This window comes from Capra hircus, chromosome 2 (genome assembly GCF_001704415.2).
Source record: "Capra hircus breed San Clemente chromosome 2, ASM170441v1, whole genome shotgun sequence".
Lineage (NCBI taxonomy): Eukaryota > Metazoa > Chordata > Mammalia > Artiodactyla > Bovidae > Capra > Capra hircus.
In genome coordinates this window covers 11,537,938-11,548,532 of record NC_030809.1, presented here as the reverse complement: position 1 = coordinate 11,548,532, position 10,595 = coordinate 11,537,938, and the positions used below count along the sequence as shown (strand labels likewise).

General features: G+C 60.4%; 2 protein-coding genes across 15 annotated transcripts in view; one reads left to right on the top strand and one right to left on the bottom strand.

Annotated features, from left to right (window-relative positions):
• Positions 3,353–7,778, top strand: TMEM200B (transmembrane protein 200B). Its single transcript, XM_018057160.1, has 2 exons — positions 3,353–3,438; positions 5,432–7,778. Exon 2 carries the CDS (start codon positions 5,452–5,454, stop codon positions 6,373–6,375), a length of 924 nt encoding a protein of 307 aa, XP_017912649.1. The 5' UTR covers positions 3,353–3,438; positions 5,432–5,451; the 3' UTR covers positions 6,376–7,778.
• EPB41 (erythrocyte membrane protein band 4.1) overlaps positions 7,203–10,595 on the bottom strand; it is a 192,139-nt gene continuing 188,746 nt past the window's right edge. For all 14 annotated transcript variants that reach the window (XM_018057127.1, XM_018057136.1, XM_018057087.1 and 11 more), the window contains one exon: positions 7,203–10,200. The gene's annotated coding sequence lies outside the window, so the exon portion shown is untranslated. The remainder of the gene's footprint in view (positions 10,201–10,595) is intronic.

Sequence of the window (10,595 nt, the reverse complement as noted above, 5' to 3'; positions counted from 1 at the left end):
ACTTCCCTCTGTGGAGGGTCGGGGGCCACCAATGTGACTGCGTGTCTGCGGGCATGTCTCTTTGCTCCTCTGAACCTCATCTGTAAAGTGGGCATAATATTGACCTCCCTGAGCCCTCAAGAGAATTGAAAGGGGTTGTGTCCAAGAAGAGGGGCCCTTTTCTCCCCAGCCACCCCAAATGACCAGAGAAAGTTTCTCTGACCCACAAACATTGTCTTTGGGGTCTGACGCCCACGGGCAAAGGGGGAGCAGCTATTCAGTGGATGACCGCTTTGTGCCAGGGGCTGAGGACGTGGACTCTAACCTTCAAAACAACACTGGGAGTATTACTCCCCGCTTTTTTACAGATGGGGAAACAGAGTTTTATTTTGTTTTGTTTTGCTTTTTACCTCCTGTTGCCTGAAATGGGCCCCAGGGGTAGAAATTAGGAGGGGCCCAGTGGTGGGGGAGATGGGCCAGTTGAGGGCCAGTGGTGGGCAGGCACTGAGCTGGGCACAGGGGTGAGCAAGACAAGCTGAGTCCTGCCCCTCAGAGCTCATGGCCACAGAGGACACAGACAGGAAATAGACTCAGTTCCCAAACACTGATTTCAATTCACCTATGTGGAGTGCTGCTGCAGGGAGTCTTCTGTGTGTGTGTAGGTGGTGGGGGCGGGGAGAGGGAACAGAAGGGTAGAGGACAGGCTGGGCTGGGCTAGGGGCCCAGGGGAAGCCCAGCGAAGGTCTGAAGGATGAGTAGCAGGCAAGGGGACAACCAGGGGCGTGGGAGCTCCCAACAGGGGGCAAGGCACGTGCCAAGATCGGGAAGCCAGAACGCAGAGGATCTGGGGATAGAAACAAGCTCAGCTACCCAGGAGGCACGAGTGAGAGGGGCAGGGCTGGTTTGTGGAAGGAAGAGGGATCTAAACTCAACTCCAGTATTCTTGCCTGGAAAATCCCATGGACAGAGTAGCCTGGCGGGCTACAGCCCATAGGATTGCAAAGAGTCGGACACAACCGAAGCGACTTAGCACGCAGCACACAAACTACACTTGGAAAAAAACTGGGGAGCCCCCTGAGGGCTTGAAGCAGGGAGTGAGTGAGGAGTTCAGATTCACCCACCTCTGAGACCTGGATTCATCTGATCCTGAGTAGAAAGGTGCTTGGTGCCCACCTGCGGAGGAGCAAGGCCTGGCCTGTAGCAGGACAGGGGCACTGGGGCACTAATTCAAGATCCCTGGACCAGGGTCCACAGGGGCTTGATGGATTAGACAGAACTGGGAGAGGAAGGCGCCCCAGTTGACCCCTGAAGTATCTGCCCTTAGGCTGGGTGATGGGTCCATTCACAAAGTGAGAAGACGGGAAAGAGCAGGAACCGACTGCTCCCCGCGGTCCAGGCAGATGGCTGGCTGCTGGAAGCGGGGTTCCTCCTGGGGCTTAGGATGGAAGAAGCCCCAGCACTGAGGAGGGCAGAGTCCTGAGGAGGGCAGAAGGCGGGAGGAACAGGTGGTAAACGGCGGGGCAGGCGGGGCAGCGGGACGAGGCCCTGGAGACCCCGGGTTGGCCTCTGGAGTTGGTGACCCAATGAGCCAAGAGGGGCGACGGGGTCGGATGGGCCTTGGGGAAACGCTGAGAGGGCGGAGGTGGGGTCCGTGTGTGAGGAGCGGACCGAGGGCGAGACGAAAGGTCCTCCTGCGGAGCAAGAAGCGGGAGGAGGCAGGAAGAAGGCTGCGGCCCCGGCGGAGCGCCGGCCACAGCCCAGACGCGAGCTAGGGCCGCAGCAGCCTCGCGGCCCAAGCGGGCGGCAGGAAGGCGGTCTCGGACCCGCAGGGATGTGGCTCCGGGGAAGCCTCGCCCCCTTGCGGCCTCCTCGGGACCCAGGCCTCGGCGCGGTCGGCCCACCCGGGGAGGCCCCGCCCCCGGCAGTGGCCTCGGACTCTCCCGAGGATGCTCGGTCGCCGGTGGCGGGGCGAGGCGGCTTCCGGGGCGCCTACGCCACCCCTGGTCTCCTCGGCCGAGCTAGAGGACGGGAGCCTGGGTTCGAGGCCCAGTTGTGCAGTGTGGCTCCGGGACCCGGCAGCGGGCTTGGGGGCCCCGAGTTCCCCCGCCTGGCCCCCCGGCGCACAGCCGGGTCTCATTACTGCCCATCCCCCTTCACGAGCGCCCCGCGGGCCGGGGGGTCTCGGCGACCGGGGGAGGGGCGGGTTATAATCAATCCCAGGCCGGAAATTCCTCCCGAGGGGCCCTAGCTGGGCTGCGGGAGTGGGGTGTGGGGGCGGCCGGCGCGGAGGCTGGCAATTTGCCCGTACCTCCCCGCCCCCTCCTCCTCCGCCCCCCGCATCATGGAAACTGGGCCGCCGGCCGACCCCCTGGCTCCGCGCCACATTCTTGCCTCTGGGGGCGGGCGGGACACGAAGGCCCGGCAGCCCCCTGTGGACCGGTCCGCGCGGGGCGCCGCGGATTTCCGAACCCGCCTCCTGATTTGAGACGAGCACCGTCTCCCCACTCCCGCTAGGCAGCATCTTCTTCGGGAAGGCTAGGGAGGCCGGCGACGCTGCATCCGATTCCCTCGGCTCTGAGAATCCGGTTCTTCTCTATTTACCCTCCCCGCCAACGTGATTGGAGCAGGGCATGGCCACCGACTCCAGTATCCTGCCTGGAGAATCTCAAGGATAGAGAAGCCTGGCGGGCTAGAGTCCATGGGGGTCCCAAAGAGTCAGACACGACTTAGCAACTAAACAGCAAAGTGATTTCTCTTCCGAGCGCTCGGAGGCGTACCCCCGGCTGTGCCCCTCTAGTGTGCCCCGCCCTTGACGCCGGATTTTCACCCCTCGGCATCTTGTGAAGCAGAGACCATCACACCCATTTTACAGGTGAAGACTGTGAGGTTCAGATGCAGGAAGGTTCAGATAGTAAGGTCGGGCGGAGCGGGAACTCTGGCCGCCTCCTCGGGAAGCTCCTCGGACGGCGCTTGGCACCTGTGGGCTCTCAGTTGCCCTAGGGTCCTCTCCGGGGCACCTGGAAGGGACGGACTGTGCGAGGCCGGGGGAGGGCGTGCGGCTTCAATCCTGGGTCTGCTCGCTCCGGCTGCGGGGCGAGGCAGGGGTTTCAGTCTTCCCACGTGGGGAGGGCACCCTCCCAGGCCTTCTGAAAGACGTCAGCCGGGGACTTGGGGCCCTCGGATCCTCCGAGTCACCGAGAGTGCACACAGCTCTTACCTTCGAGCCTCAGCCTTGAGACTCGCTGCCTCCTTCCAGCCTTGGGGCCGGGCCGGACACTGGCTGGACACCGGCCGAACTGGCCCGGGGGCTCCCGGTGGGCGGGGCGGGGGCGGGGCCGGACCGGGGCGGGACCGGGCCAGGGGGCGGGACCGGGCGCCAAGAGTCCACGGAGACCGCGGCAGGGCTGGAGCCCAGGCGTGCGGACTCGGACCCGGACCCACTCCGGCGCTGAGCGCCAGGTGAGCGAAACTAGGGGCCTGGTGGGGTTCACCTCTCCACTTTCCCCAACTTTTTGTTTGGTCGCTCCCTCCAGAAAGGCCCTGGGCATGGGGAGGAGCGGGAGCGGGGTTCCCTTTTTTCCCGCGGCAGGAGTGTGGACGCTCGCAGAGGCGGGACCCCGGAGTGTTAGGAATCCGGCCCCCAGCAACTTCCTGCGACCAGGGATCTTCGGACTGTGGCTCCAAGTTGCTGCCTCTCCCGGGGTCCCCAGCGTCGACTCACACCCTCCAAAATCTCAGTGTCTGAGCTTGTCCCCATCCCTCTCTCGGCAGGCCTCCGTTTCCTTCCCTACTCCCCAGGACCCGCGGGTGGCTCGAGAGTTGGGACGGGGGCGCCAGCTCTGGGCTGGGCCGGGGGTGGTCATTTCTCCAGTTTGGGGCTGGGGAAAGAGCTCCATACTCAGAGACCAGGCAGGGAACGGGCCTCCCCTCCTCCCAGGACGCTCCCAGGGCTGTGCCGAGAAGTGCCCAGGGTTAGGTCCTGTGTGGACCCCGCGTCCTGCGTGGCGTGCGCTGCGTGACCCCAGCAGACCCATCCACCTCTCCGGGCCATAGTTTCCCTCTGTGAACCCCAGGCCTTGGACGCGGAAGACGCCGGGCTCCATGCTAGGGCCTGGGCCTTCAGCGCTCCTGTCGGAGGCAGGGATGGGATGTCCTGCTTTGAGCTTTGGGGTGCGGATGGGGAGAGGGAAGGGTAACAAGGCCTCCTTCCTGGCGCCTCGGCTACGGGTTCCAGAGATGCAGCTGTTAGGAAACCAGACTGGGGCAGTCAGGACGCACCACTGGACAGCACGGTCCTAACCCTCCTCTCCTGCGGGACCCGGAGCGCCTGGGCCGGGGCACCGTTTCCTCCCACACCCAGCCTTTCGTGGGGGCTACAGCACACGTGTCCCGGCTACTCCCGGCTGGCCCGGATTCTGTCCCTCAGGCCGCAGGCCGGGCCGCACCAGCAGCTGGGAAGGGCTTACACCGGGCGGCCCAGACCCTGGGGTGCAAGGGCGGTGCTGCTCTGGCCGGGACGAGGCCACTAAGGCCTCGGGCTGAGGAGGCCGGAAAGGAGGCCAGGCGGCGGGAAAGGGGGATGATTCATCCGGAGGAGCCCGAATTGGAAGCGCTGCAGCCTGGGGAACAGTGTTGCCTGGGCCGACAGGAGAGCCAGGAGAGGAGCTCACCGGCAAGGCCCGGAGCCTGGCACCCACGGCCCCCTGCCTCCTGCCCAGACCGTGGATGGGCGGCTGGAGGAGGGGAAGGGGGCTCTTCGCGGAGTTTCAAAAAATCCTGCGCAAAGTCTGCCGCTGGTTTGGTCTGAGCGGTCTTCTTGGAGTCTAGCTCAAGTCTGTCTTGCTGCAGCTTCAGTGCTGACTGAGGAGGTCTGGAAGAGGGGGCGGGCAGGAAGAGGCTGGAGTCCGTGACAACCCCCCCCCCCTTCCTCCGCTGCGGTACGTGTAGCGCAGTAGGGGGAAGGGGGTCCGCCAGCGACCCCGGCGGACCCGGGCGGCCAAGTGCCCCCTCCCTCCTTTACTATATGGTGCAGCCACGTGCGGGGGTGAGCTCGATCGCGGGCGGGACTTACCCTGCAGACGCCGCTGCCGGGGTCCCCACGCCTCCCTGAGCCCGGGACCCGCAAGCTGGCCAAGAGGGCGCCGGCGGCCGGAGCCCCGCAGCCGAGGATGCGTCAAGGAGCTGCCCGCGCCCCCCTCCCTCGTCTCCGCCCGCGGGCCCGGCCAACTCCGGCTTCTGCCGCGCGTCCCTGGCTCGGAGCTCCGCTGCGGAAAACCCGAGCGGGGGCGGCTCCCCGCCTCGCAGCCCGGGAAAATCCGGGGGTGGCCGCCAGGGATCTCCAAGCGTCCTGGGCGAGGCGGCCCCATCTTCCCTCCCGGATTGGGGCCCCCGACCTGGCGCTCCGACCGTAGGCCCGTCGGTTCAGTCCCTGCCTCCCCACTTCTCTCCGCAGAGCGCCCAGACGGCGGCGAGATGACGGCCGGGAGCCCTGGAGACTGCGGGGAGGTGCGGAGGAGCCCCGAGGGCCGCGTCTCGCGCCTGGGCCGCCGCCTGGGCCGCCGCCGGCGCGCGCGCTCCCCTCCTGAACCCCTGCGGGTGCGGGCGCGGCTGCGGCTGCGCTCGCCGTCGGGGGCGTTCGCGGCGCTGGGGGCGCTCGTGGTCCTGGTGGGCATGGGCATCGCGGTGGCCGGCTACTGGCCGCACCGCGCCGGAGTCCCGGGACCCCGGGCTGCGAACGCCAGCGCGCCTCCCCTGAGCGAGCTGCGGCGCGAGGGTCGCGGCGCCGGCCGAGCTCACGGCCCGCACGAGCGGCTGAGACTCCTTGGGCCGGTGGTCATGGGCGTCGGCCTGTTCGTGTTCATCTGCGCCAACACGCTGCTCTACGAGAACCGCGACCTGGAGACGCGACGGCTTCGCCAGGGGGTGCTGCGGGCTCAGGCGCTGCGGCCCCCGGACGGCCCAGGGTGGGACTGCGCGCTCCTCCCCAGCCCCGGCCCCAGGACTCCCCGAGCCGTAGGCTGCGTGGAACCAGAAAGCTGGGACCTGTCCCCGCGTCGGGGTACCTCACCCGTCCCGTCAGTGCGGAGTCTGCGTTCAGAGCCAGCTAATCCTCGCTTGGGGTTACCTGCCCTGCTTAACAGCTACCCGCTGAAGGGCTCAGGGCTGCATCCACCTTGGGGTCCGCGGCCCCAGGCCGGCCATGTGATCATCACCGTGCAGCCCTCCGGCTCCTGCATCGAACATTCCAAGTCTTTGGATCTGGGCCTCGGAGAGCTCCTGCTGGGGGCCCCAGCGGCTCGGGACTGTGCTCACCGAAGCTGGCCACGGCTGGACCGCCTCAGTCTGGGGGGTTATGCCAAGTTGGGAGCAGGAGGGGACTTGGGGGCCCGGGTCTGAGGAGGAGGGGCACAGCCTGCTGTGAGGCTGCAGCGTGGACCGTGGCACAGCCCTAGGAGTCCTGATGTCTAGCAGAGGTTTCAGTCACATCCCAGCGCGGGGGATGGATGCTCCAGCCCCAACAGCTGCCAAGGCCTCCTGACTTGCATGTCGGCAAAGAAATGCCAACTGCACAAGGGCTCAAAAAGCTAGAGAGGATGTGTTTCAATGTGGACTCTGGAGACCATCATGACTCAGCCTCAGGAATTCCCTCAGCCTCCAAAAGTGGCCTTAGCCCTGGACAGATACCTGATGGGGCTGGAGGTCCAGGGATGCATCTGGTGGGTGTCTTGGCAGACCCCAAGTGGTGGGTGAGGATCCTCAGACCTGGAAGGTAGGTTGTGGTGTTACAGGCTCCAAGGTGGCACTGGTGCTGGGATTTGGGCCTCTGGGAAGATGGGCAACGCTGTAGAGTTGAGACCTTCCACTGCCATCTGGGACTGAGCCTTTAACTCCCACCACCTAAACCTCTTTCTCCCTCAGCCGTGCTGGGTACATCCCGGTAAGGGCTATACTACTGCCAATGCTTCCGTACTAGGGTCTGGCCCCTCCCCAGACAGGTCTGAGAAGCCCCCTTCTCTCCTTTGTCCTGTGGCCCATGCTGTGAAATCTTCCTCCAGGTGGCAAAAAGCATTTGCCAGTTCTCAGAAATCCTTTTATATGTTGAAGCACCCTTTTGGTCAGTGTGGACAGCCTTAGAAAATGGCTTGGATTTGGGTTTCCCAAGGGGAAAGAGAACTTTAAAAGTTGATCAATCTTCACAGAGTCAGGTTTGTTTTTTTTTTTTTAGTTTATTGAAAAATGCAATACAAGAAGCAAGACCAAACAGTATCTAAACACTACTACCACTTCTCTTACTACAACAGGCCAAGATGGCAGACCTAAATATCGCCTATTTAATCTAAAGTTGTTGTCAATTTGATTCGGCTGCCATAGCTTCCTATTTTGTCGAGAAATGAAAACAACTACTTGATATGATTCATAATTTTTTTTTTAATTTACAAAGCTCCTTCATTTTTGTCACCAAAATAAAACATTTGAGATTTGTAAAATCAGCCAGCCCGGGGACTGAGATACTGGGCAGGTATTTCCCATGAGCATTCCTTGGTGTTGGTCAGGCCATAGCTCTGGCTCCATTTCCAAAGGTGGATTGCTGCCTCGCCACCCTTCGCTGCCCTGAGGAACACACGGCGGGGGCTGGAGGCGGGCAAAGATTCCCTGACAGGTCCCTGCAGCCAGGCTCTGTGGGCCCTCCGCTGATAAATTCAGGTCCTGCTTTGCGGGTGGGTGGGTGACAGAGACCTCACGTGGCTTGGAGGAAATCTTTATTTCTCAAGTGGAATAAAAATCAAATTGCAGCAAGAGTTGGTACTGTGGTGTGTCTGAGTCACTTTAGGAAAATGGCCGCCAAGTTGTTGACCCTGGAAATGAACTCTTCTCCCCTCTTCACCGTTTCCACCTGGACAGTCTGTTTTTCTTCTCACTCACGCACGCACACAATTGCAAGAAGGAAAATAAAAAATTCAAACAACTGCCAAACCCCAAGTTCGGTAACCAGAGAAGGAGGAAGGTGAAAGAGGCTTGGAAGGACACCCCTCATGTTGGCTTGTCCATATCATGGCTTCGCAGTGCCGGCAGGGCATTGGAGACCTTCTGGTCCAGTTTATAGTCAGGGAAGCAGGGAGAAGTGAAGTGAGCCGGTGACAGACCGAGGGGAAGTTCAGGCCCCCGATGAGTGGTCCAGGACTGAGAAAGCTGCCACTCTGAGCGGGTATCATGGGATATAGGGGCATCAGATTCCTGACGCACGTGCCCTGGCCTCTTCCTTTGCCCATCTCCATTCCACAGGTGTCAGCTCTGGGCTCCTGCAGCTCTTCCAAGCAGCAGAGCTGGCCACCGGCAAGCAAGCTCATCTGGCACACCTGCTTGATATGAGCTGGATTTCCAACCTCGCCACCACTCCGGGCCACAAAGCCCTTGGCTTGGGCACTGCCTGGAAAGCCCCGTCGCTCCAGACCTATGCTCCCAGGCTGTAAGTCTGTTCCTGAGACAGGGCGCTCTCCTTCCCTCACGGCCAGTGACACATCCTACCTGAGCTCCTCCCTGTCCCTGCCCAGAGAGAGAGCTACCTATGGGTTAGTAACAGTCTCAAGGAAGGACTCAGAGAAAAACGCACACGTGTGAGATCAGTTCAAACCAATCACGTCTGTCAAGACAAAGGTCAGCCAGTGCACTCCAGGCACGTGCTGCTGGGTCCCACTGCGGGGAGCAGAGGCTTGTAGCCGCCTCTGCTCCCCGCCCTGGAGCCCCCAGTGACGGCTGGGTGTGACCCACTGTCCACCTCAGGGAGCTGACCTTCTGTCCTAGACTTAGGATTCTAAGACCATGTAGGGAGATCTGTCTGTGGGAAGCGAGCTGGAAGATTAGAGAAGGCCTACTGAACAAAAATGCACCCCCCCCAAATCTTTACCAGGAATAGTGGAACTGGGGACATCAGTTCCTTATTTTCAAAAACAAACAAAAAGAAACCTTAAACCCACCACAAAAATCAAGTCACAAAACCGGACAGACCTCAGATGGCAGGTGGGAATGAGCAGAGCTGGTGTTTGTGCCCCTTTGTCAAGGGGGGTTTTGTGGGGAGGGAGGCCCGTGAAAGCCATTCCCCTGCTCCAGAAAGGATAATCTGAAAGCAGGTGCCGATGGTGAGGAGTAAGGTCATGGACCACAATTGCCTGCTGGGTTACACTCCTTGTCACCCAAGGATTAGAGAGAGAGGCCCAGGGATGGTCTCCTGGAAATACGTCCGAGCAGATCCAGCTGAGGCAAACCCCACCATGCTCCCATGTCAAGTGCACGTTCCCAGAACTAGAAAACCTTGAAAAAAAAATCTCATCAGCTTGCTTTGTCCACATCACCAGTAAAAATGTGCCGTCAGTGCTTCTGGCCCAAAGTGCCTATTTTTCGGTGAGTTCTGATCTCCTGAGATGGGAGGTGGCAGGGGAGCTCTTAGCTGAGCCACTGCTTCTGATGAGGTAAGAGGGCAGGGAGGGTGGGAAGGTGAAGGCCACGGATACGGTCAAACATTCACAGCATCAGATATGTCTGAAGCAACGTCTTATGTCTTTGATCTAAAGAGGCTCCAAAGAGAAAGAGCAGGGGAGAGGAAGGGAAACAGCGCTGCATTCTGAGCAGAGTCTCCGCCTCAGCAAAGGGACGGGGGGCACTCGCTTAGGGCCTGCGCCTTAGGGCAGCTGCCCTGCCTGACATTCTGGTAAAGGGACATCACTGGCTCTGAGGAAGGGCTGGTTCATGAAGTTTCTGCAGTCGTCTACAGACTATAGACTAGGGGAGGATCGGGGAGGCCCCATTAAGCTGGCTCTGTCCCCCCAACACAGCTGACAGTGTCACTGGAGGATTTCCAGAATGCTATGGACCCTGTCAGTCTAAGTGGGGAGAGGCTGGTCTGAAGGGGTTCCAAACCACCCCATTTAAAAAAAAAAAAAAGGAAAAAGCTCTTTAAAAACAGTCCATAGAGTGAAAAGTTGCACAATTTCTTGTATCACAATATAGAAAAATGTATTCAAAAGGATCAGTGATGTCTAGAAGACTTTCTTGGTATAAACTCCAAATAGAAAAAGAAATTGATTTTCTGGTGGTTTAGAATCAATCATCTTAAAAGTGAAGTCTAACTATTGCTGGTTAGCTTCTTTATCATTCCGCTGGTTTTTCTCTGGGATGGCAGACGGGCAGGGGGTGGGGGGTTGAGGGGAGAGGGTGGGAGAATTCCTAGAGGAAAGAAAGAAGCAGAGTTTAAAAATCTTGCAAAGGAGACTTCCTCATCCCCCTGCCAAGGCCACAGGTGACAATCAAGGCCTGAGTGGATTTTACAGGGCCCTGTCCTACCTGGTGGCTTCTTCAAATTATTTGTAAACTACTTTTAGGCATGGATTTATCTGGAACCCTGGTTCCCCAAAAGTCAGCTACCCTGCTTCCAACTCTCTAGTCTGGCCCCAGGGCTTCAGCCATCTCTCTCCTACCCCCGAAAAAGCCTCATTTCAGGACAACTAGTCCTGCTTTTCTTGGCTTTGTTCTCTTCCTCTGACCTCCCAGGACTAGACTCAGAGAGCCCTGTGACAGCAGAGAACACAGTAGCAGGGAGGAAGGGAGGTGGGGAAGCAAGA

Excerpts from the sequence above, each read along its gene's own strand:
- TMEM200B (XM_018057160.1), top strand. The coding sequence starts at position 5,452 with ATGACGGCCGGGAGCCCTGGAGACTGCGGGGAGGTGCGGAGGAGCCCC.